General features: G+C 35.7%; 1 protein-coding gene across 1 annotated transcript; it reads left to right on the forward strand.

Moving 5' to 3' along the window:
• The first annotated feature begins 4983 nt into the window (after nt 1–4983).
• Nucleotides 4984–27556, forward strand: LOC113114757 (ephexin-1-like). Its single transcript, XM_026281724.1, has 15 exons — nt 4984–5558; nt 11205–11304; nt 12376–12579; nt 13360–13439; nt 15974–16200; nt 16306–16466; nt 17925–18077; nt 20971–21100; nt 21185–21259; nt 22673–22762; nt 23761–23924; nt 24403–24561; nt 24646–24725; nt 25584–25688; nt 25971–27556. Exons 1-15 carry the CDS (start codon nt 5345–5347, stop codon nt 26186–26188), a joined length of 2160 nt encoding a protein of 719 aa, XP_026137509.1. The 5' UTR covers nt 4984–5344; the 3' UTR covers nt 26189–27556.
• Nucleotides 27557–27794: the final 238 nt, after the last annotated feature.

Below are 27794 nucleotides of genomic sequence, written 5' to 3' on the forward strand. Positions count from 1 at the left end.
CCTTTACACCATTTTTTCTAAAAGTGTACACCATCTTTTAGGTCAAAAATCTGCATTTGCCAAGCAAATGAAAGTAAAAGTCATGTCATTTACAAAGTATTGTAAACCCATACTCGGAATTGGTGCTCTGCATTTAACCCATCCAAGTGCACACACAAACCCAGAGCAGTGGGCAGTTATATATCCAGTGCCCAGGCGGGGAGCAACTGGGGGTTCAGTGCCTTGCTCAAGGGCACCCATGAGGGTGGAAGAGAGCACTGTTTCATTAACTCCCTAACCCACCTACAACTACTGCCAGCACCCACTGTGGCCTAATGGTTTGCAATCGGTAACAACAAAACTTATCTTTGCAATGCAGAGAAAACAGAAACTGCATCTGAAGTGCCATTTAGATGTTTTTTACACACTGTTTAATGCAGCTCTGTGGGACAATAAACAATGCTGCAATTATTATTTTTTTCACCTTTTTTTTCCAAACTATTGTGTATTTACATTCTGCATTTAATTTAATAGAACCTACTACAAATAATCCCAGGGGTGGCATGAGTTTATACAGTGGTGGCCGTGGCAGAAACACAGTCACTATCATCAGTGGGTAAAATCTCTACACGTAGCATGGTTCAGATTGGCCGTTTGCTGTCGTCCAGGCCGATGGCGAGCAAAGGTCAGGCTAGTTTGTTTGGTGTGTTCCACTCTTCGGCTCTCGTGTGGCTCACATCAGTGGCAGTTTGCATCGGGGCCTTCGGCGAGAGTGAGAGCTCTGATTGGATGTTCAGTTTAGTAAAGTCAGTGCAGAGAATTAAAGCAAAAGTGATGAAAACAAGCATGTTAATGAAGGGGGTAGAGACAGAAGGCCGTTTAAATTGTAACGTGATCTTTCCCAATCATTCTAATATGCAAATGTTTTCATAACAAACTTTAGCCACTTAAAATGATTAAAGTTATTGATACTCAAAACGGTAAGCAAACGCTGTTTTTTTGTTGTTGACTTATCTAGTATATCTTGGTTTCAGTTTCTCCTTTTGAATGACGAATATATAGACTATTAATAGCTGCTTGTTCCTCTCATGCATGCGCAGGACGCACGTGTTAGTTTGCCTTCGGCTGTAGTCTGTGCAGTACGGAGCCCCGCACATGACATGCAAGAAAAATAAATAAATTGTGCGCACGATTTACTAATCTGTTCCCTCAATTTACTAAAACGTGCTCACGATTACTATTGCGTACCCTCAATTACTATTTCACTACTATTTACTATCGAATTAGTAAATCTTGGCCACAATTTATAAATCGAGGTGAACGCTATAGTAATCGTGTGCACGTTTTAGTATATTGAGGGAATGAATTAGTAAATCATGCACACGATTTAGCCTAATATTTTTTCCTGCATGTCATGTGCGGGGCTCTGTAGTGCACTGAGTTCCAGCGCAGCTTTTGGTCCGACGTCGCTGACGCAAGGCGACAACACCATTGGCTTTCGTCGCCCCTAGTTTTTTGAATTCGGCTTGGTGTGTCCCGGCCTTTACCGTCATAATACTAGACAGAAAGATCCCTGAGTAACGTTCTCAGAACTTTGGCTAATGTTATGAATGTCATGAACAAACGTTCTTCCAGTAATAATAATAGAAGGTTTATTTAGTGTATTTTCTGATATTAGCTATATTTATATTTATGGTAGGCCAAGGTTTATTTGGACTCACTTCTAACAGTTTTCTAAATGTTAGCCCACTTGCTTCACAGCGTCCAGAGAGCATACAAAATAACATTCCCATAACGTTTCCTTAAAGGGATACTCCACCTCAAAATGAAAATTTTATCATTAATCACTTAGCCCTATGTCGGTCCAAAACCGTAAAAGCTTTGTCTGTCTTTGGAACACAATTTAAGATATTTTGGATGAAAACCGGGAGGCCTGTGACTGTCCCATAGACCGCCAAAGCCCCTTTCACACTGCACGTCGGACCCGCAATATTCCCGTAACATTGCCTGGTCGCCTTCTGTGTGAAAGCAACCACGTCCCGGAATTGATTACCGAATCGAACCCGGGTCGGGGACATAGTAACATTGCGGTAATCGATCCGGAACGAGCGCTGTTGTGAACAAAAGCCAGATCTAATTCCGTATCGAAGTGATGATGCGCGTTATCATTCGCGACGAAAACATATGTGCAAACTGTAATGAAGCAGAGATCAGTTAGTTTCTCACTTTCCGCGCTGACGCAGAGATCGTTTGTTTGCTTCAGTTAAAGTATAACGTGCCAAGCATAGTCGACTCATACATCACACGTCACGCGCTGATGTCACGTGTCGTTACGGGATCTTCAAGGGTTGTGTGTGAAAGCACGCACATATACCGGGTCATCACTGGCAGTGTGAAAGTGCCAAATCTAGCGACCAGGGAACAATTACAGGAACACTTAACCCCTGTATTTACCGGAATGGCAGTGTGAAAGGGGCTCAAGTAAGTTACACTGTCAAGGTCCAGAAAAGTATGAAAGACATTGTCAGAATAGTCCATATGCCATCAGTTGTTCAATCGTAACATTATGAAGCAACGAGAATACTATTTGTAAGAGAAGAAAACTAAAATAATGACTTTATTCAACAATTCCTTTGTCAACAGTCTCTTCTGTGTCCCTCCAAATCAATGTATGCTGCGTATGCATCACAAGGATGTGCTGTTTCTCCGTGTATTTAGCTTTGATTTGAAAGAAAACAGTGCATCCTTGTGGCACGGCTGATACAGAAGAGCATACGGTGATATGGAGAGACAGTATCCATTAAAGTTCGTATGGTATAACCAAAAAAAAAAGTTTAAAAACATTTTGGAAATAATGTTTTCATAACTTAACATATTTGTTTGATAGCTGCTGGGGTTTAGACAGTGTGTGTGTGTGTGAAATGGCACATTGTAAAAGCCAAATGATCATTTTGACTTCCTTTTTTTTCAGCAACATTCATCTTTTTCTCACAGCAACATATATGCAAAAAATGTTTTTCTAATAAATAAAAAAAAGTCCAAATTAAGTGTTTTTGATAAATAATCATGTTTTCTGTTTGAAATAAGATTATTTTTCTTACGCTATATATACTGGCAGATTAAATTGCTTTTTCTAAGCAAAATGTCACTTAATTTTAACTTAATTTTGAATAGTTTTTACTTGTCTAGAAAATCCTTCTTGATTTAAGATTTTTTTAATATTTTGGCTGGAAACAAGACATCTCATTTTTTATTTTATTTTTTTAAAGTGAACACATGTACAGAAGTATCCTACCATAGGGCCCTCCTGCATAAGAAGCAAACCTCACCACTAGATGATGACAAACCTCAAGTTCCACTGTTAATGACTCATAAAACCACCAAAATGCTAAAGAAAACAGCCTGTGTTGGTTTTAGCCATTCTCCTAGCCTTTCTAAACTGCTCTTCAGCTGGTTTTCCAGGAATACTTCAATTGAAATGCCCTTTCCCCCTATGATTCCACTTTATTTATTTAAGTATTAATGACAACTATAATTAAAACGATTATTTATTTGCATATGTTTAAAACATAAAAATATTAGCAACTTTCATAGGCTAATATGAAGCAACATCACAAACAATATTTGTTCACACGGTTAGTGAATAAGCATTATAGAGGTAAAACTGCTATCACAGGGACTTTGATCTCACTGCTGATGATCGTTTAGACAAGGCTGGGCAGTTTCTCATGTAGCCTGTAGAACTGCGGCACACCTGTTCTTCACAGGTGAAGTTTATAAGAGTGAGGTGTGCCCGTCACATGACGCAGGGCTCTTTCCACTGGCATTACACAATCTCAGAAATCCGCAGACTCAGTGAATCCATATTCCATCCCAAAACTCAATACAGACAGCAGGCTTTTTTATACACTCAGTAACTCTGAATACCCAGAGTCACACACATTCACCTAGCTGTCTATGTGGGGACATACCAAATCTAAAATATATGGCAACATGCAAACTCAAAAGAAGACTGTAAATTTGGTTTTCTCTAATTTGCTTAACTTACATTATCCAGCAATTCTGGCAACAAAGTAGGCCTACAATATTCTTATTTCTCTCTCATGTATGCATGCTCTTTCTCCTTGTATCATACTGATCTTTGGCTTGACTAGGTAATGGTAAGAGACATCAAACCCCTTTTTTTGTGACAGAAATTGCCTAACTCAGGTGTGCCTTATTTACGTCTTTGCTTGATGCATGTTATTCCATGTGCGTGTGTTTGAAGTTCATGCTTCAATAGAAATTTTAGGATTATTTTTCGGTAAATGTTTGTGGTTGCATGCACATTCTGATCTGTGTGTGTGTGTGTCTGTGCTTTTGTGTGCTTGTCAATGTGTGTTAATCAGCAGGAGCACAATGGGATTAGACTGAGAGCTTTTGGCCAGGCAGGAGAGAGAGAACTTTTTAACCCTGAGTACTTAGCTGACTGTATTTTTTTTTTTTTTTTGACTAAAACTATTAAAAACCCTTTAAATGAAATAAAATATAAATATTAGATGAAAAACACAAATGAAAAAAATGTAAATGTTGCCTTTAACAAAAATTCTAACTAAAAAAAATAAATTAAAAAGACAAAAAACAAACATGAAGACCAAATTTCACAACCAAAGAAACAGCAAGCAACACAATGAATTTACCACAAATTTCTGAAGTAGAAAATATTAAAATAGCATTTTGTGTAAAACATACTCCAGTAATTTTGTTGTATTTAACATACTTGTTGTAGGTCTTTTTTGACAGCGCAGCCTTTGTAAAGAGTGTGGGAGAAGTCATAGTGATGTTTGATGAGACATCATGGGTGAGGTGTCAACGTCATATTAGCAAAGTGACAACTAAAAATACAAGATCTGCTTTTTTAGATGACTAACTCTACCGGTTTGATTGACACGTGGAGCTGAAAGTTATGCGCTTAAGAGAGAACAGGGTAAGGCAAGTGAAATAGAGGAGGACAAGAGGGCGGGAGAGACAGGGAGGCTGGGCCGGCGAGAATGAATGAGAGGGAGGAGGGGGAGAACTTTGACACTGAGGGCCAAAGGACAGGTTTGCCAGACAGGAGAGGATTCAGAGAGAGAAAGACAGACTTTAGACTTCTGAACTAGTCAGTAACAACACGCCTGTCCCTCAGGCAGAGGAAAAAGAAAGAGGCAAAAGAAGAATGAGAGAGTTGATTATCTAGAAAAAGGGTGCATAGCTTCTCTGTGACTGTGGTGGGATTGTGTGTTTGGGAGCCTGAACTTTTGGATTCAGTATGGATGGGAATTCCTGCTGTGCTTGTCCGATGGGGATTATTCCATGAATTGCTGGCTCTTGTAACTGATAGCTGATGGCGATGACAGCCCTGTTCAGAATGAAGTGGGGACATAAACCTCAAGTGGTCCAGCCTAAACCTCAGGCGCCAGTGCCCCATCTGCCCAGCGAGGATGATGATGATGACGACGATGAGACATTGTCCATGAGAGCTCCGATACGCAGGAATTCACGGTTTTACCGTTCAATGAGAAAGAAAAAGTTGTCTTCATCTTCAGAACAACAAGAAAGTGAGCATTCCATTTATTTATTTATTATTTGAACTCTAGAATACATAAAAACAACAATAAAACCACTACAACTTAAACATTTAAAAATCTAAAATTAAAAACTTTTGGGAAAAAAACCCTATAATATAGGCATAATAGTAATAGGGGTGCAAGAGATATATCGGCTGATGATTAATGCGCATCTAGTCAGTAAAGCGCTTATCTAATCAGCAGTAGGTTAAATCCCATCAGGTGCATGAATCTAAGCTGATAATAAAGTGGATTTGCGCTGTTTGTCAGTTAACAACTGCTCTGTGTTGAAATCACGCACCTGATTGAATTTACCACTGATTAAATAACCGGCTTTACTGACTAGATGTGAACTAATCATCGCCGATATATCGCGCACCCCTAAATAGTATACAGATAATATCAGCTTATTGTTAAATTATATTATAATAGGTAAATGATAAATGATGTTATAAAAGGGTGAAGCTTTGAGCACAACTTTTTATGAGACACAATGCAGCCAATGCTTCTAAAACTGATATGTTTGTTGTATTAGCGTTACCTAGCAAATGTGGTGGGGTCTATGCCCTGTTGTTCACTGTATGTTGTAAAACAGTTTTCTAAGGTTTGTGTAGACTAGCTTTACCGAAAATTAACCCTCTTGGTTTTACTTGTGACCTTTACTGCGCAAAACTCTTTATTGGCATCTATAAAGGTTAAATGAAGAACATGCACTGACCTTTCCATTCAAGGTTCTTTAGATTATTTAAATGTTCTTCACACTAACTTTTTTTAAGAACCATCACAGAAGGGTTCTTTTCTTCTATGGCTTCGCTGTGAAAACCTCTTTATTTTTAATAGTGGAGGTGAATCCATAACTGAAATCAATGCAGTTTTACACAAGTATCAAAAGTTAATTGCTACTTCAAGAAGTTAAGGCATGTTTGCTGAGTTTGACGCATTAAATGGATTCTTTTGATTTGATGCCACTGAAGAGTGACAGCAGTGATAGAGATTTTCTGAGAGAGCGAATGGAAGCACATGATTCTGCCCCGCGGTAAATTGCAAAGCGCCCGAAACTCGAGAAACTGGTTTAATTGTTTTTATGAGCACGAGCGTCAAATCAGCCATTGTGGAGAATTTGAATGATAAAATAACCCGATATTCTTAGGTGTGTCTCTGTTGTTGAGATTAATCTCCGTAGATGACACTGTGATGTTCCTCTTGAAAGCATTAGAAAGGCCTGCTCTATTATTGTCATGACAGTCCAACTTAAACCCATAAACAATGAAACTGACATCCCTTTCATCAGCGCACCTCCGTAAACAATGAATCTTACATAATCTCTACATATGTTGCAAAAAATTGTTTTTGAAGCGATATTAATAGTAATGTTGGGCAAGTGTTCATGATGATGTGTTGGATAGGTCATATCTGTGGTCTATAAAAGCTCCTTTATGGTGGCCGCCATTGAGATCACATGAATATTGTTCACTTTATCTTGGTAGCCATCTCATTATCAGTCACATTTGGTTGCAGAATTAATAATTGATGAATATAGGGTATGGTTTCAACTGAAGACCTTTGCTTTTGTGTGATGGTACCTCCACATCAGTAGGTGTCAGTATAAAGTCCAAGAGACCACTGAAGAGGGCTATATGTTAGCATTTCTAGTTGCTCTGCTAGCACGTAAAACCCTGAAAGTGCTCAAACTTTGAAGTGACTGACTTTGCTTCTTGGGTATTCAATTTTTGTGACCATTTTTGAACCCACATTACACTATCAGACCGTAAACCGATACCTCAAGTCAGTTTCACAATTCTAACTGATCTAAAATGTGTCACTGATGAAATCTCTTGTGACTTTCTGTCTTTCAAAAAATGACTTTTATCAGAATATGCTATTGAATGGCTGTCAGTTGAGGTTTTTTTTGCTCACATGTTCTAGGCCTATTTATGTAATCAGTAACTGCTAAAGCTGACCAGCAAAACAACACAGCATGATATTTTATTAGTTAGGCCAGTAAAATACATCCTTGGTGTATAGATCATACACTGGTTTCTTCATCACCCATTAACACATTAAACCCAATGCTGTGTGAAGTCCTTGGCAATCAGCATCTTTTGCATTTTATGTGACACAGTTAATGATTGTATTATGCATAGGCCCTCACCTGTTTTTCCAGAGAAAGATGTTTTATATGGCTGAACAAATTAATTCTGTATATTTGCTTAAAGCTAGTATAATGCACACCTACCTTCTTTTGTCAAAAAAAAAAAAAAAATGAAACTTTGCTTTTAATTAGGCTATCTAAAGAAAATGTCAATGTTAATGCTATTATAATCTTAAATTGCTTTGTAGGCATCGTCATTTTTGACTAACAGCCCTCTTAAATGGTGGATTTGCAATATGTTAATTGGTGTTCATTTTGAGTAGATAAAAAGGAGAAAACTTGTTGTTTTCTGCTCATAGGAAGACATTTAATTGTTTAGAGAAGAGAAGTTCTGAATGCTTCTCATAACATATTAACATGGATAAAAGTAATATGATGTTTGTTAAGTGAATAAAATTCAAGAACCACTCTTAGTGTGTTCATTCATTTAAGGATTTGTTAAACCAGAGTCTTTAGTAAACATTCTTTAAAATATCTGGCTCACAGGGGTCACTTGCACCATATGTTTAGATTCATTAAAAAATAATAATAATAATGAAAAGAAATCGTGAGACTTCATACTCCCAATCCAACTACAGTACATTAATTGTGTGAAATATTGTTAATTTGTTCTTGAATCTGACCCTGAATGCACTTTTTAAAAAATATCCAGCTCATGAGTCACTCGTGGTTGCAAAGGATGTTTTAGAGTCACTAAAAATATCCAGTTCTTCAGAGTTCATACTCGCAAATCTGACTGCATTATAGCTGTAGGTATGTTTTTGATATATATATTTTTTTCATCAATTGGATTCCAATGCATTTGAATGTTTTCTAATCTCGAGATACAATTTAGGGAAGATAGAATGCAAAATATGATGTCAGGTTGCGTGCAGCCTGCGAAAACAACTCAATAAAATAAACGTTTTAATATTATTTTTCAATACACAGCCATTTATCGCAACACATTTAATTGAGCCTGTAAACTGGGGTTAATTGGCCTGTTGTTTATTTTTATATGACGCTTCAGATTCAACAGGTCGCTCCACTGATTATTATCTATGTTCATCATGTCTGAGACACTGCTAAAGTTTTAAGTGCATCTGGGTGACTTGCTTACCCAGAATACAGTGCGCTGTTCAGCATCTTTTAGTATAAGTCATGCTCTCCGCTTTGGTGTGGTGTTTGATTTTTGCAGTTGTCTGTGACTGTTGCGTGTGTGTGTTTGTGAGAGGATGTGACTGTGTGAATATGTGCTGTTCTGGAATTTGTCACTTCTTTATTCACTGACAGTTTGGTGTGAATATGAAGAGTCAGAGGGTGTTTGTGAGAATTTACTCCACTGCTAATGTTAAATGTAAATCTGTTTGTTTTGTAATGCTTCATAAGTTAGTGTAAGTGCAATGCACACTCTGTACGGTAATCCCCCAGTCTTACTGTACAAAGTCTATGCGGTGTTGATACCTTTAACCAGGAAACAAGTCTCTCTGGGTAAAAAGGTTAATATTTAAAAGACCTATATTGTTTTTGTTTATTTATATGAAAGTGAACCAAATCAAGTTGGGTTTTATATTCTACATGCAGAAAAGTTAAAAGAAAATAATAATAATAATAAAACTACCAGTCAATCTAAAATTTTTGAGAATATTTAAAAATATAATTTGAAACATTTGACCTAATAATGTTTATTATGTACACAGGTAGTCCACAATACACTTCTTCAATACTGGTTTAAAGGTATATCAGGATGCACCTCATAAAGTTTAGTAAATGTCCAGAATGTGCAAAAAGGTCAAATAAAAGATAGTTTAGATTTTTTGGTCATGACATTATTCCATTTGTATATTTTTATTTTTATTTTGTTATTCCAAAATGTGGAAAATAGTCATAATAAAGACTGAGTAGGCATGTTCAGCTTTTTACTGGTAGTGTATATTATATTAAATATGACTGTATTATAAAAAGGGGAGTAATGCATCACATTTGAAGTATTGAATGTTACGTAACATGACTATTTTTTTCTAAACGGTCTAGACTTCTCGGTCTAGCTATAGCGAGTACTATAGTTAGTCAGTGTACCATATGTTTTGCTGATTGGTTCAAACAATACAAAGCACACACACTTTTTGAACTCGGCATGCATCATTACAGTTTTCTTTCAAATTGCAGTGCCTTCTGGGAAAATAACCCCATTCACTGTTGATTGCTGCTCCAGATCTGGTGACACTATTGGAAACTGGGTTTAAAGCCAATTATTAACCGATGCACAGTGTTACCATAAAATAACTTTAGTGTCACATTGTGGTGTAACAAATTGACCCCGATCTATTCTGTCCTTGTTTTTTTTTTCTGTATTTTAGGAGTTCTTCTTTTAGCTGACCTCAGTTTGTACTCACAGCCGTGATGTTGGTTAGTCAGTCAGGTGTGGTTTAAACCTCAGATCAAGTGCACATTCTCTCATAGACTAAATGTAGGAACTGGAATCTGCTGGATGAAGAAGAAGATGCCCAAGACACAATCTATTGCATTTATTCATTTAAAAATAAATGCTCACCTGGTTTAATTAGAAAAAAGGTAGTTAGACTTTATAGTAAATTTTAAATGATATCCTTATATTTTTATTAACATTAGAAAACATTTATACATTTTTAAATGTTGTTCAAAATTAGGCCAGAACATATTATAAAGCACCAGTTGAATTCATAGCAGTTAAACTTTAGCATTCCTTTACAAGTCTGTCAAGTGCTCAACAGAGTTTTATTGACATGGATCAATATTTATTTAAGGAGTTTGACAAACATGCCGTGCAGTCTTCCTGATCACACCTAGTCATCTCACAATCCAGGAAAACTAATAGCACACTACAATATAACTGCATGTGACCGAGCGAGCAGAAAACGGCTTGGTCAAGAGAGCAGCTAAGGGAAACAGTGTAAGGAGGTAATGAAGCATTTCGGATGCTTTCTTTGTCCATGAGACCTCAGAATTTGCAGAGGAGACAAATTCAGGGGGAAACTGAACAGACTTTCTCGGCAGCCACGGACACACACACATAGACACAGTTACTGAAAGTTCCAGTTGAGGCCCCAGTTACACATTCCTGTGCCCACAAAGTTTCAGGCAGCTCAGCCAGCATTCACAATGGGCCCTCTGTGTTTTTACATGAGTGTGTGTGTTTGATTTGTCGGTGTGTATTTGTGTGTGAATGTGTGTGTGGTAAATAGTAGTGAAAAACCAGTATGTTTTTTGGCCTGTAATGAAGTCTCTGGCAGTCAGATTCATCATCTCAATAGTCTTTAGCCAATCAATTGGTTTTACTTGTCTCTGATACCATGTACTTCTGATGGTTTTTTTTCTCCTTATGAAAACATTTTTGTAGTCTAGGCCTGTCATACAAGGAGTGCTTTAGGTCAATTCCGTGTTGGTCCATTCCAAATGTGTCCAAGCGCATTTATGCTGTTCAATTATTTCTCATTAATCTAAGCCCCTGCCATTCTCTCCATCAGGCCCCACTTCCTCTCCTAAACCAGCAGTGGACCCCGCCTCCTTCAATAGACTCAGCCCCTCTGCAGCAAATCCACTTCTACCCTCTCCCAGAACGCATCAGTGAGTGCACACTAACACATCTGTCTGTTTGTCTTTCTATCTCTGTCTATCTGTCTGTCTCTCTCTCTGTCTGTCTATCTATCTGTCTGTCTCTTTGTCTGTCTGTCTGTCTGTCTGTCTCTTTGTCTGTCTGTGTCTCTCTGTCTGTCTATCTGTCTGTCTGTCTCTGTCTGTCTTTCTGTCTGTCTCTCTCTTTCTGTCTCTTTGTCTGTCTGTCTTTCTGTCTCTCTGTCTGTCTGTCTATCTGTCAATTTAATTCAATTCAATTCAAATGAGCTTTATTGGCATGACTGTGAAACAGCACAATGTTGCCAAAGCAATAAACAGTGAACAAGTTATACAGAAATATAGATGTACAGATATGTAGATAAAAATAATAATAATAATTAAAAAAAAACTATTCATGCTAATATTGTACATATATAATCTTTCTTTTTTTTCTGTCTTTCTGTCTCTTTGTCTGTCTTTCTGTCTGTCTTTTTGTCTCTATGTCTGTCTGTCTGTCTATCTGTCTGTCTGTCTCTTTCTGTCTCTTTGTCTGTCTGTCTATCTGTCTTTCTGTCTCTTTGTCTCTTTGTCTGTCTTTCAGTCTGTCTTTCTGTCTCTATGTCTGTCTGTCTGTCTTTCTCTGTCTTTCTGTCTCTGTCTGTCTCTGTCTGTCTGTCTGTCTGTCTGTCTGTGTCTGTCTGTCTGTCTGTCTGTCTGTCTCTGTCTGTCTATCTCTCTGTCTGTCTGTCTGTCTGTCTCTCTGTCTGTCTCTCTGTCTGTCTGTGATAGTGTTTGTGTGTGAGTTATTGTGTGTTGTGATTTATGATTCAGCTCTGTATGGTATGATCTTCTCAGGATGAGAGATGTTTGTCTGTGTGTGTGGGTGGGAGAGTTTAGAGTTGAAAACTGAAGGTGTGTGGGAGACTTTGTGTTTGGGCTTGGCTGTTTCTCTTTGTGTTCATGTGGTCATGTTTGTAGAGGACACCATATCTATGAGTGGGGACTCGATCTTTCAAGAAGACTAAGAATTTCTTCAAAGCTTTCATTATTTAAATATTAACAATATTCATGTGTCTTTATCAGTCCACCTTCTCGTTCTGGAATCTCGTTGCCGAGCAACGGGATTACTGTGCTGGGAGGAGTTCGCTCTCGGTCTCCGTTGGCGACGCCGGGAGGTTGGGCGCGTAGACAAGAAATGGAAGAGCTGAGTGAACGGACGACAAGTGCCTGCACTGTGCAGGACAATGACATTCACACCACTGTTGACCCTGACAGCATCACACTCCGGTAAGAGAGACAGACAGAATAGAAGTTTTTTAGTGAGTAACTTAAATAACTTCATAGACTGTGTGCATTTATATATTTATAAACAATGTTATCTATCTATCTATCTATCTATCTATCTATCTATCTATCTATCTATCTATCTATCTATCTTAATTAAATATTCATACATTTATGCATTTTTTGGTTAAAATAAATATGGATATGTATAAGGGAATAAGCACAATTTTCATAATTTAAGAATAATATTTTTCAGCTTATTGTCCTGCTGTGTGACATAAGTTTTTTTTTTTAAGTGATCTCATAAAATTGTCAATAATTGTACAATACTTATGCATAAATCTGCTGTTACTGCTTAAAATGTCATTTCTCCACCCGTGTTTCAATATACGTATATTTGTATGCATGCAATATTTTTTATATTTGCATAGTTGCATGTATAGAGCTCATTTATGCACTTGTATTAGCTTGCACAATATGTTAATTTTTTATGTTTGTATGTGGGCACATGTGCTGTATGACTCAAATGGTACTTACATGACTCTGCTGATGGATTTGACTTATTTAGGTCTATCAGGGTTCAAATGTAATAAAGCTAAATGGGAATTAAAATGTGAGGAACCAATATTCCCCTCATTTAGAAACATAAGTAGGACTTAAAACAGCTGTAGGGTGTTATGAGAGCGGCCTGACGTGTTCTCATTTTGATACTCACACACACACACACACACGTTTCCTCTTATCTCTGCTAGTCACTGAATATTGGGTTTTTCTCTCTTTCAGGCTGGTGAGGAATGGTGAAAGTCCGCAGAAGATGGCAGTAGAGAATTCCTGCCGCAATCTCAACATTGTGAAGAGCGTTGGTGAGTGAACAAAACACACATGCAGGAAGAGAAAGAGACCGATGTGCTGTAACGATGCATGCTAATTTATGTGCCTCAAGTTGAACTGATGTGTAGGCAACTTTATTTGCAGTTGAAATTTCAGCATGGATGTGCTAGATGTTTACGAGACGCGAGTGTGTGTTAGTGTGTGTAGGAAGAGGGCAGGTGGAGTGTGTGGGTGATGTCTTTTTAAATATATTCTGGAATTACTGCAAGAGAGAGTTTTCTGCTTTCTTCGCCAACGCAACATAATTTTATATCATCTCTATTTCCCTCATTATTCGTCTATTTCTCTCTTGTATCTGCATCCAAGTCTCTCTTTTCTCCACTTATTTCCACTTCCTCTATTCTCCTCCTCTTTCTTTTGTAGCTTCTTCAGGTAACATCTTATTTCTTCTTCTGTTTCTCCATTGTATGCTCTTTTCATTTCTTTGCTCATCATTTTGTTGCATTTATTTTTCTCATGTATTGGTCCATTTTCTCGTTTCTCATCTCTTCTCATGTCTCATCACTTCTTTTCTTTTCTCATCTATTTTATTTGTCTCATCTCACCTGTTGTCTTGTCTATTATCATTTTTTGTCTTGTCTATTATCACCTTGATTTCTCATCATTTTAGTGGCTGCATCAGTTCCTGTATAGCAAAACGATGTATTTTATTTTAAAATTACCAGAGAGGGATAAATCAGGAATATATTCCTAATATGTTAAAATGTATTTATTTTTAATATATGTAATAATTTGTATACATTTGACATTGCATATTTAAAAAAATAAATCTTATGTAAATATATAAAAACTGCCAAAATTGAAATCAGAAATGTATTTTTATAATATTTGCTAAATACTATATTTAGTCATGTATTTTAATTTAAAAAGTACACCATAATAAATAAATAAATAAATAAATAAATAAATATATATTAGTTTTTTACATATATTTACTAATTTATGTATTTTAAATTAAAGTGTATGTCATCATGAATATATTTGTTAAATATATCTGTTTTGAAAATACAGATACAGTAAATTTACATTTATGTCCAAAATATATTTTAAAAATACCTTCTATTTAATTATACAGAACGCAAAACTTTTTAATAAGAACTCAGGAATGCACATTCATAATATATGTATAAGAATGGAAATTTAGCTATACCTATTTATATTTTTCTATCTTTATTCTATTGTTATTTGACATTTATCATCTTCTCTTCTCTTCTCTTCTCTTCTCTTCTCTTCTCTTCTCTTCTCTTCTCTTCTCTTCTCTCACTCTGTTATGTAAGCGACTGTGCTGAACACCCACCTGAAGTTCTTGTTGAATGTTCAGGACATTATGCAACTGCTTTCCTCTGTACAAAGTCACCCATTTGAGAAACCGACACACACACATATATGCAGTATGCACATGCTGTTATAATGTGGATGCACAGAAAGGTAAAGAATGAGTGAATGTGAGGTCAATCTTGATCCACAGCTCACATAGTTGGTTTTCAGGGCTCGAGGAGCCTGCAGTAAACTTGCACAACTTTGTCAGCAGAAACGGATGTCACAACAGAGTTATCTTCGAATGCTGAAAAAAAAAAAAACTGTTATGAGATAAATAATCCAGTCATATCCAGCCTTCGGTTTACTCAGAAAAATATGTTTTTGACATGATAAGAGCTATTTATTTCTAAATATAATTGTTATTATATTATTGATATTACTGTTCTCAGTTTGTATTACTGATATGTAATATGTTATTGAAATGTAAGTTTTGGAGATTTAAATCTTTGTGTGTGTGTGTGTATATATATATATATACACACACACACACACACACACACACACACACACACATATATATATATATATATATATATATATATATATAATATTATTATTATTATTATTTTTTGCATATATATTCCTGTATATACAGGAAATGACAGATAGTATTAAGATGCCAAGTTATTTAAACTTTTGAATGGGATCATTTTTATGAATTCAGTTATTATTTTGTCTTGTGGAGTATATGTAAACATCTGTTGTGAAATAGCTTATTCAGGACAGTACTAAATACAAAATATAACATAACAATTTTCATGATCCCTCTTATTTAGTTTCAATTATTAACATTATTCACATTCTGCAGAGGGTGTGTAAACTTCTGAGCACAAATGTATACACACATGTATGTATGCATGTGTGTGTATATATCTACACTTCTACTAAAATAATATTTATGTATCACTTGCATAAAAAAAAGCATCCCTGGCGAGTAGCCTTGAAGTGGCTTCAGTTTAGATGCTTTGCAAATGAACAAACAAAAGCTTCACACAAACTTACATTGAACTAAGCCATTTCGTAAGAGGCACATGTTGCCATATTGGATGTTTAGAAGCGTGAAGGAGAAACATGCATTTACTATAGTGCGCTTTTAACATCTATATATGTGCTAAAATATCGAAATGTGTGAAAATGGTGTCCTTCCGAATCATCATTCTGTGCTGTTTAATGTGTTTGTGTCCAGATGTTTTGTATCAAGAGTACAGAGACACCTCTAAGCAGCAGGAGATCGAGCAGCGTCGACAGAGAGATGGGCTTCCAGCTGCGGGGTCAGGGGTCACGGCTGCGCCCGCATTGCAGCTACAGCTGAGGAACGGCATGCATTCACTGAGCCTCTGGCAGAACCTGGAGGTTGTGAAAAACAGTGGACTACTGAAGACCCTAGAGCCAAAGGAGATCATAGTGCAGGAGGTGAGACGCATGGAGTATAAACTTTTGAACTGTATGTGCTAACAGCAAATACACTCAGCAATAGCAGTGCATGTTAACTGAATGTGTCTCTGTCTCTCTCTGTAGGCCATGTTTGAACTGGTGACATCTGAGGCATCGTACTACAAAAGTCTGGAGCTGCTGGAAACTGACTTTCTACGAAACCCTCTGCTTGTTAACACCTTGAGTCAGTCTGACATGCACTTCCTGTTCTCCAACATTAAGGACATCATGAAGGCAAGCGAGAGGTATGTGTTTTGGGGCAACCTATGTGGTCAGCAATCAGTTTGCTACACTTGTGGTTTCCCAATGCCAATGTATGTTTCTATTTTTAGTTGGTGGCCAACGAGGCAAAAATGTTAAACCACATTTGCCTAGACCACATTGAATTCTCATCATTAAAGTTTGAGTGGCAGCATTAGCATTATTAGTTCCAATTAAGCAAAAAACAATGTATTTTATGTTAAAATATACCAAATGCTTTCAAAAAAATATCAGGAGGAATATATGTTAATATATTTTTTGCTTCATTTTAAATCCAAAATATATTTCCAAATATACATTTTATATAAACATACAAAAACGTACAAAACAGCTTAAGACATATTCGTTAAAACATGTAAATATGTTAAATATGTTTTGAATATATGAAATAATGAAAATCAATATAATCAGAATAATAATCAACACATTTCAGAAGAAATATGGAGAGAAAAAAAATCATAATATTTGTTAATATATTTAGAAAATATTTAGTAATTGATGTATTCCAAATAAAACAAATATATCCAAGATGCATTTAAAAAAATAAAATTTACTTATAAAAATATGCCAGGGGAAAATGTATTTATAATATTTTCTAAGAAATATCTATTTTAAATATAAGTAATGTTATTTATATATTTATTAGTTTACTAATTTCTATTTTATAATATATATATATATATATATATATATATATATATATATATATATATATATATATATATATATATAATTATTTTTTTATTATTCATTTTTATAAAAAAAGTTGCTTTTTCTATGTGAAGTCAAATATTATGTCATCTGCCTCTACTAATCCAATAAATAGCCTTCAAATTTTATGTAGTTTAAACTTGTTCACGTAATGATCAATGTTAATAAACTTCACAAAATCTTGCTTCAGACATATTTCAGAAGTGAAAATTCCTCCCATTCACCCTGATACCCATTATTGCCCACAGGCAAAAATTAAAGTGTTGGTGTGATTTGATTCCAGTCAGTAGCTTTGTAGCATGCAAATCCGCCCACTAATGCGATGATTCATGCGCATGAGTCAGGAGGAGCTCGCCCTTCCAAACCTGCTCTCTAACAGTGAAGAACATTGGAGTACAAGATTGATTTGAGTTTCTTTCTTACATAAGATGTGTTTGCAGTGTTGGTGCACAGCTAAGCTAAGAGAAATGTTCAATTTCTGCATCAATAGTGGCTCTAAACTAAATTGGCCAGATGTATACTAATGCTGGTGGATTTCTGAAGTTATTGCCGATGCAAAACTTTTCGGTTATGTTTGTTTGCATATATTTAACTATGCTAATACTTACGTACACATGTAAACAGAATGTACTTTCCCCAGTGCCACTTAACTACATATCTTGATTGTATCTCCAAAATGTCCCACAGCCGTAATATTGTTGTATAATGGCGATGACCTCATATTTCCTCAGGTTCCTCATGGATCTGGAGCACAGGATCGAAGAGTCCATCCTGATCTCAGACGTGTGCGACATCGTTCATTTTCACGCTATTAAAAACTTCCAAGTCTTCGTCACCTACGTCATCAACCAGGCGTACCAGGAGAAGAACTACCGACGGATACTGTAAGAAAACTGAAATGAGATCTAATGAATTCAGAAATGTAAATTTGTCAGTTTGTTACCTTACACTCACAAAATACATACTAAGAAAGTTTTTTGAATGCAGTATAGTTGATCGATTTAGCAAATTTGGGCTATTTTGCTTACGTAATGTGTCATGTTTCAGAATAGTGTATAGGAAACATCAACAAAAACTGAGGTGTTTATTTTAATACACTTTATCTATTTGTGTCTGTAGATTTCAGTTATAACACATATATTTAAATGCCGTTTTATTAAGTTTTCAGTTGCACTTACACTAAATTTTATTGCAATGTTTTTACAGGAGGGGTTTGTTTATATAACAATTTATTCCCCAAAAAGTTGGTAAAAGCTTTTTTCCCCCTAGCTGTTGACAGTATTTTTTGTTCTCTCGCTAATTCTAATGAAACAAGAATTTTGAAATGACTTCATTTAATGTTTCAATTCCTATTCCGGAAATTCTGCCAAGTAGTGCATATTTAATTAGACATCGTCTCATTTCCGAATTTCAGAAAATTTTTTGAAAACACTTAAGAAAGCTGTTAATGCAAAACAGTTGTCTTAAAGGTGAAAGTTTGGTTATAACTGTTAGTTAAAATTGAGTTACTCCGTAACATTTTACAGTAAGGTTTCATTTGTTAACATTAGTTATGTATATCAGTTAACATGAACAATATGTGATGTTAAGTTCTACATTTACTAATATATTATTTAAATAAAAATGTTATGTACTAGGTACTAACATCAACATTTTTTATTAACTAATATTCAAAAAGTTAATAAATGCTGTAAAAAAGCATTGTAAGGTAAATTGTTAGTTGCATTGTTCGTTCATGCTAATGCATTAACTAGTGTTAACAAACAAGATCTTAATGCAAAACATTACCAGCTTCATCATGCTGAATTTGGCTGGTGAACAACTAAACTAACATGCAGATTAGTTCTGGTCTGAAATGCTTTCTTTGCCTCTGTGCGTAATAAGCTTTAGAACATAAGAGTATTTCCTTGTTTGTGTCGTAACCGAAACGCGTGACGTTGTACGTGATGACTCCTGTAATTAAATGTGACACAGTGACTTGACTTGACTGGTGGGTGTGGCTTATACAAGGAACAACAACAACAACAATGCATCAATGTGTCACCTGCAGTCTTCCCACGCTTCCTTCACTTAGTGAAATTCCATGACATTTTACATTTATTAAAGGGATCATGTGACCATTTACTTGCCCTCAAGCTGTCCCAAACCTGTATTTTTTTTTTTAAAGCGCTCGAAAGCTGGATTACTGATAGCGTGAAAGTGTTTAATGCAACATAAACCATGTTCCATGTCTTCTGAAGTCATGAGTGTTATTGGTTGTGGGTGTGCACAATAAAGGTGGGGTATTTATTTTAGGACAGTAGAGTGCATTTGCTGTGTAAATCTGCATGTATGTTCAGTGTCTCACAGACCAGCTGTCTGCCTGGATTCTAGCCTGAGGCTTCAGACCTCGCTGGCCTCTGATGTGTTGTGTAATAAGGGTTTGTGTAGGTGCTTTCATTCGTGTGTGTTTGTGAGTGGGTAAAGCTCTTGGGACTTTCTGCGAATCGGCCCTGAGGAGTTTCAGTGCTTTCCATTCCTGTTAAGATTAGGGTTAAACCACTCTGCGTGTACATTGTTCATAACAGCAGTTGGGTTGTGCATCAGAAACAATGATGTTTTGTTGTTCTAAACCACACAGGTTCATTAAGATATAGCTACTCTAACCTCATAAACCATCTTCCTGCTTTGTGACCTAGTTAAGTTCATTGCAAGTAGTTCATTTTCTAGTCCTAGAGGCAAGATCTTGCTAAATAATAATTATATTTATAACAATTAAAACTATTTTTATCTTTAAGTAGCATAAATGAAGATTTAGATGCTATCCAAACTCATTTCTCTTTTGCAATCAAAGTGCATTGCAAACTTCAGTTTAAGCCGCTTTCTTCAGGCCACCTGCTGGTAAAAAGGCTAAACTTTACATATTTGTCCAAAATCTGTGTTAATTTTTATATTCGTAAAATCATACTAAAATGCTAGTCATACTATGCAAAGTTTCTGTATGCAGAAATGAATCCAGTAATTTTGGCAAAATCAGATTAGAAGCACACTACTCAGAATAATGTTTCCCACAATGCAATGTTCCTTCCATTTAGATGTGTGATGAAAAAAAAATCAGAAGTAAAATCAGTAACCGTTTTTAAAACACCTCTTTAGTTACTTATTATTTGATTGGACTGCCATAAGTTCAAAATAAAATAAAAAGTAAAAGAGTACTTAAGTAGTATGCACATATCTCTCCTCCTCAGGCCATTGAACATGACACTGACTCAATTTGAAATGTGCATTTATGCAAATTAATTTTTGGAGAGATAAAGTACACAATCTGCATTTGAATATCTGATCTGTGTTGAGTTTCTCTTGGTTACTGCCATAAACCATGACCATTTCCAGCTACGTTATGGTTTTAATTTTGGTTGTGGACTGTAAATGTGGTTTAATCACGATGTCAAGACTTATGATTATGATATCTTATAATCTAACAGCAAATATGCAAAGCGAATGCAATTAAACAGAAAAAATGTTGTGTTCCAGGAAAAAGTGAACACACCTTTCCACAGCAAAGCACATGATGTAAAGTAGTGTGAAATGAAAATAATAATACATCCAAGCGAAAAAAAAAAAAAAAAAAAGATTTGGGGGTTTTCTAATTATTAAGAATTTGCATATTTTTCACATATTTATTCACATATTAGCTACTTTGTGTGTAGCTTGCCTATCGATGCCTGTTTGTTTTAAAATGACCGACTATATATGCATTAACACACTTGTTCATAAATGCCTGTATTTGTTTTTCAGACAAGAAAATTCTCTTTTCCGAGAGAATATATCCATTTTGGAGAATCAGCCGAAAGTGAAGGGCCTCTCGTTTACCTCCTTCCTCATCCTCCCTTTCCAGCGGATCACACGACTCAAACTACTTGTTCAGGTACTGTTCTTGAGGAACTTGTGTAGAGAATCAGATGTCTTAGAATTAGCCTGAATTTAGCAAAACTGCTTCTTTTTGTTCCAGAATATTCTGAAGAAGGTGGAGGAAAATTCGGAGAGAGAAAAGACTGCAATATTGGCTCATCAAGAGTTGGAAAGGGTAAGTGTGTGTGTGTGTGTGTGTGTGTTTTGTTTCCAGGGTGTGGTAATGAGTCTTGTTGATGGGAAGTCTCATTGTCTCTGGACTTTCACCTGTCAAGCACGTCTCTCTCTATTGTTCGTGGTACCAAGGTTACCGCGCCACACCTCTTGTCTCTGACTTTAACAGCTGTGATGTGGAATGCTGCTTTTTGTTCTTAATTATTTTCTTCAAACATTCGAAAGCCATTATTGCAGCATTCACGTCATTCACGTTATTATGATTCAACTGCTTAAGTCCTCGGACTCAAATTGCTTTTGTGGCAAAAATCATAATGCCATGCTGAGATTTGTTGTGGTTGTTTACAGGAAATACATCATCGCTACATTAAGGACCCACCATATGCTTTTGCTAAATTTTTAACAACAAAAACTACATGAATTGTGAATAGGTTTAAAATATAAAATATAAACCTATCTGACTACCTACCCTTAAGCCTGCTACCATTACATTTCTAATTTTAAATAATGGAATATGATATTTATTTATTTATACTGTTATAAAATGTTATAATTATATATATTTGTTATTTATATTGTAAAATGATATATGATATATTTTATTTATATGTATAATTATTAATAATAATATAATAAAGTCATGTAATATTAAATCAACTTAATCTGTCATGAAATGAATTAGTTTGTTTACTTTGCAAATCATTTGTTGTTTGGGTCAGACCTTAAATATATCCATGTGGTGGTTGTTGACAGGAAATATATCACTATATTAATGCTTTTGGAAAATATTGAACAACAAAAAGTGCGTAATTTAACTCTTGTCCTTTAAATAGCATGCAATAACTGGAAATACATCATGCATCAGATGGTGTGGTGGTTTTGTATGTGACCACACAAAACTTTCTATTTTATGAGTTCCCTAATGATGCAAAATGTTTTTAATGCTCAAACGTATGATTCTGATTAACACAATCAAGACACTTAAGTGGGTCTCATTTAAAACGGTCTCCGAAGACCACAAGGCAAGGTTTATGTCCCAGAGGTCATCTGCAGTTTGAAACGTCTGATAAACAAACAGCTGATACTTGAACTCCAACTTGAAGTGAAACTCAAAGTATCATCTAGTCAGAGTTGTTCCTGTGTGTGGGAGTATGTTTTTTCTAATTGTGATGACAACATTTCTGAGGGAATAGTAAAAGCTGATGAACTGGAGACGTTCCCAAGGAAATCAGTTTAAAAATGGGTTTAATAATGGTCTAATCTGTATCTAAAGATGCATGCAAAAGTATTTCAAGGTTAGGGGGTGTGAATGTGGGTTAGTGTAGAGTGCTTATAATTATCTCTTTTTAAAATAGGAGTGAATTGGGAAATCCCCACATGTCAGGATATTAATGTTCATGTGGGTTTCTCTCAGATTGTGAAGGATTGCAATGAAGGAGTGAGGAAGATGAGTCGCACCGAGGAGCTGATCAGCATCGAGAAAACGCTTGAATTCAAATCCAAGGTACTGAAAGACTAAAGATGTCATGCCATAACCCTGAACACACTCTTCTACTGTTCTTAAAGGAACAGTTCATTTAAAAATATCATTTATTCATGTCATTCCAGACCGTATGACTAACTTTCTTCTGTTGAACATGAAATGAGATGTTTAGCAGACCGTTAAAGCTGCTCTTTTCCATATAATGAGATAAATAGAGACTGGTGACGGTCAAGTGTCAAAAATGTTTTAATTCACTGGAAATAAAATAAATAACATTCACAGGTGTAAAACAAACAAACAGACAAAGATTTGAGTATGTTTTACAATAAGATATTTTTTCTTTAGTAACTCAATGTTATTTGATGTTTCTAATTGCTTGTGAAATTTAGTAGCGATTAAGTGAAAAATTATTTCAAATTAAATCCTACTCCAAATTTTTCTAATTTACATGCGTTTTTTTGTTTTATTTACCAGGATTTTGCATTGTAATAATAAAATGTGACAGATACACCAATGCATTTTTTCTCTAAGCAATGCCTAACAATTCAAATTTTGACCTGGTTTAACTATTCAGATGCAACATATTTGCGGAAAATATGGTAATAGCTATATGTGATTAACAAAATAAAATGTAAGCCATTTTGCGCTAAAAATTTTGCTCTTATTTGCATTTGTTGACTTAAACTTGATGCATTTCATTCAGTTATGATACATACTGTATGAGAATAAATGGCATTTGGTTTATTAATCTCAAACGTAGTGACATTAAAAAAAACGCACACACACATCTTGAATTCATTGCCATGCATTTTCATTCTATAAAAATGAGCAGTGTGAACATTCTGTTAAATATCTCCTTTTTTTCACGTAAAATAGTCATTAGGGTTTGGATCAATATGAGGTGCAGAAACTCACACATTTTTGTGTGAACTATCCCTCTAGATGTTACAAGTGCTCTTGGTAAGAAGTTTTTCCAACCCTCATGTTTGTAAAGTGCAGTTGTGTTCTCTTGTTTGCAGTCAGTGCCGGTGATTTCTCACTCTCGCTGGCTCCTGAAGAAGGGAGAGGTGCAGCAGATGTCCGGGCCCAAGAGCACCAGGACCATGCGCAGCCGCAAGCTCTATCACCCCATCTACCTGTTCCTGTTCAATAACCTGCTGCTCATCACCAAACGCAGCTCCAGGTCTGTGACATCATCAGCCGCACAACATGATGTCATCGGTCACTGATAAGAAACGGAATGGAATAAAATAAATTGTATTGATATTGTAAAATAAAAACTACAATACATAATGCCATATTAAATATAGAATTTTAATGAATTCAAAAAATGCTATAATATTTTAATGAATTGTTCGAAATTATAATATAGATGTTTAATTTAGTTTTAATTTGTTATGAGTTAAAGTGTATTTAATTTTAGAATCCACACAAAACGATGATATTGTCCATTAGTGTGGACACTAATATAGTGATTGTTATTGTTCTCGGTGTGAATAGGCCTTTAAAAAAAATGAAATGAATGAATTCTGAAATGGGTCAAAATGGCTAAATGTTGTCTGAGTAATATACTTGACTGGTGTTTACTCACTAGTCTCACTCTCCCATGATTGTTTTTGGGTATTATGTTTTATTGTGTCTGTGTTAAATGTGTGTTTCAGTGGAGAGAAGTACCAGGTTCTGGACTCCTGCAGTCGTTCCATGCTGAGGACTGAAGACCTGGAGGATCAGGGTCAGATGCTGGCCTCTGTGTTTGTGCTGAAACTGCTGGAGAACCAGGAGGACAGAGAAGTCAGCTACATGCTCAAGACTGAAAGCATGTGAGCGCGCAGTCCTGAACCATTATCACAGAGATTACAGTACATGTTTGCTTTGTGCACTAATGGCTCTCTGAATGTTTACAGAAGCGATAAACTGCGCTGGATATATGCTTTGACTCCAAACCGCCGTACGAGATTCCTCTCCACCAGCACTCACCAACCAGGTACATCACATACATGCATGCACACCCTATTGTATGCCTTTGATTTGAATTAAAGACATCTCTTGAATGAACATTGGTTTGGATAAAAGCTCAAGCTGCTAAATTTAAAAATGGGGTACATCTGGTGTCTGAATCAGACAAGATGATCCCATCTCTATTTGTCATAATAACACAGTTTCTATTTCTGTCATCATACTAGTTAGCTCTGTAATTGATTAAAAAACCCATTTCTCAGTCCCGTTCCTTTTTTATCATCTTTTACTGTCTTATTTCTTCCTGTCCCAATAGATTAGTGACATGAAAGGCTATTTTATTATTTCGTTTGATTTCAAATAGAATAAATAATATAATAATAAATAATATGAATATTTTTTTCTAATATTATACAGTAAATAATATAGCATACAATGCCTGTTTTATTTATAACAATATAAAATAATTGAATAATATATAAAAAATATGATAATTAAAAATAATTAAATTAGTTATTAAAAATATTTATTTTACTTTGTAATCATAAAATATATTTTTACATTTTTATATTTTTACGTTTTTTTTATTTAAATATACATATAAAATAATCTTTTCATTTGTTATATATTATTTTAATATTGTAAGTGAAAATAATTAAATACTATAATATAGATTTTTTTATTATAAATATTACACATTAAAATATTACAAATACTATTGGAATTGATATAATACAATTTGTAATATTTAAATTTTCTAATAATATAATTTAATAACATGAATATAATAATGTAATTTAATGTAATTTTTGCTTTCTTGACTTGAGTTGGTGAGTTTCTTTGTATCTGTGTGCAGTATGATTTATTGTTTTCTGGTGCATGTCAGATTCTCCACAGGTTCAGTGCATCCAGTCGTACTCCTCTCAGGAACCTGATGAGCTCTGTGTAGAAATGGCTGATGTGCTGCACATTCTGGAGTGCACCGATGATGGTAAGAGATCACAAACGCACTGACAAATGCTAGACATCCTTAAAAATCAGTCATTGTTTGCCTTAAAAGAAAGACTTGCAATAACTTCATCAGACTTCACTGTTTTTGGCCAGAATTGTGACCTTGTCTTTCACTTCTGCATCATCTGCTGTCATTTGCAAACACTTGTCTCGCTTGCTGTGTTGCTTCCTTTCACCTGTTCTGTTTTACTATTTTTGTGACACATCCTTCCTGTTTTTCTCTTCTCTGAACGTTCATGCCATATCCGTGTCTGTCCCTCAGGCTGGATGTTGGGTGAAAGGTTGCATGATGGCGAGCGAGGCTGGTTCCCCATCCGTGTGGTGGAGAGGATCATGAGCGCAGAAGTTCGGGCTCAGAACCTTAAAGAGTGTCAACGGATCCAGCAGGCTCAGGAAGGAGCGCAGGGGGCCAGAGCTGCCTCCAGGGGGCGCCGCCCAGCCAAAAGCCCCCAATACACTCCCACCTGGACTGACCTGTAGATAAGGATCAAGAAATGGCATCACATAACCACCACAACCATCCTACGTTCTCCTAATTCCTGACCTGGAAGCGGCGCCCCCTAGAAGTCGTGGCGGACCGCTAGTCATTCTGTGTCCAGTGTTTTATTGAATACGTGTCCGGCGTCACACTGAGGACTCAACAGGGTAGTGGAAGAGCTCTTGCACTATAAGCACTTGTGTTTCTGAATCGCTGCTTCCATACAGTCCTAACACGCTGTCAGCATGAAGGATTTCAACTTCCACAATCACACACGGGGACCACTTTTCTGACACATTTGTGGTGAAGGAAAATAAACGCTACATCAGGACTTTTGTAAAGTCGTAATGCTTCTCTGGAATGTATTAATGTGCATGGTCACACCTTACTGGTTTAGGACAAAGAGGATGTACTGTACCATATCCAGCTCATCCTCCTCCCATCCACATGAAGAACAAACCGAAAATAAGCGAGCGAAGTTAATCAAATGCACATATATATGGCATTTTGAATGTGGTAATTTGAATGAGGAAAAAACTGCAGATGAACAACACTGAGGCGTTTTTTGCACGTGCTGCATGAAAGTGTGTGTACAATCACATACACATTAAACCATGTTTTCCTACACAAACACACTACACACAAGAGAGTAATGTTGTTAAACCAGTCTAACAACTGTGTCCTAACCAGATGCAACATGGTAACTTTCCAGCAAAAAGCCATTTGTCCATTCTGAAAGAGAAAATGCTCCACGATAAAGTTTAATATTAACTAATCACATTTTTGGATGCACAAACAATTTATATCCAGTTTATATAATTGTGTATGGATTTTTTCTTTGCATGATTTAAGAAGTTTTAATAAGCACAATTTACCATGGTTATTTTTTTTTCTTCTTCTTTTTGGTCCATAAGGATATGTAAAATATATAAATATAGCAAATATGATATGCAGTTGCATTACTAACAGCATTGCTGCTGTGAACTGACTTTAAGGGATTTTTTTTTTTTCAATAAATGTTGTTCCAAACCTACCATATTTTCTTTGAACCACAGGATATTATAATTTTTTTATTATTATTTTTCAAAAACATCCACTTACAAAGAAAGTTGAATCTGGTTTGGACACGGTTTAACAATCTTTTCCAAGAGAGAACGTAACCTCTATGAGAGCTGAGTCTTGCTGCTCTGCTGGAGTTGGTGTTTTTATCGTTGTGTGCATGTTCACATGAAGACCTCTCATGTTCAGACATGGTAAAAGAGTCGTTGCCAAATAATTGTCCGATTTCATTTTGTAAAAAGATAATTTATTGTTAATGAAAATAAATCTTGAATGTTGAGACCTTGTCATCTCCGTCTCACCTCATCTAATTGATGACAAACCCCTGCTTTCTGTAAGAAATATTAATTTCTGCCCAGTTTATGTTTTGACCTCCTGTCACTAATGTGACTTTTCTTTAATTCATTGTGCACCAATGAATTGTGACCAAGAACATGATGTTAAATAGAACCGCACATGACAAGCTGTTTTCTAGTGTTGGTAGTTTCACCCACTGTTTCCTGAAGCTCAGGCTTTGCAGCTGCAGAGCAGACAAACACCATGCCACTT

This window comes from Carassius auratus, chromosome 15, assembly GCF_003368295.1.
Source record: "Carassius auratus strain Wakin chromosome 15, ASM336829v1, whole genome shotgun sequence".
Taxonomy (NCBI): Eukaryota; Metazoa; Chordata; class Actinopteri; order Cypriniformes; family Cyprinidae; genus Carassius; species Carassius auratus.

Bases quoted from the DNA above. Each gene is read 5' to 3' on its own strand.
- LOC113114757 (XM_026281724.1), top strand. From the start codon at position 5,345: ATGGCGATGACAGCCCTGTTCAGAATGAAGTGGGGACATAAACCTCAA. The intron at 12,580-13,359 runs GTAAGAGAGACA...TCTCTCTTTCAG, and splicing joins CCTGACAGCATCACACTCCG to GCTGGTGAGGAATGGTGAAA. The intron at 16,201-16,305 runs GTGAGACGCATG...CTCTCTCTGTAG, and splicing joins AGGAGATCATAGTGCAGGAG to GCCATGTTTGAACTGGTGAC.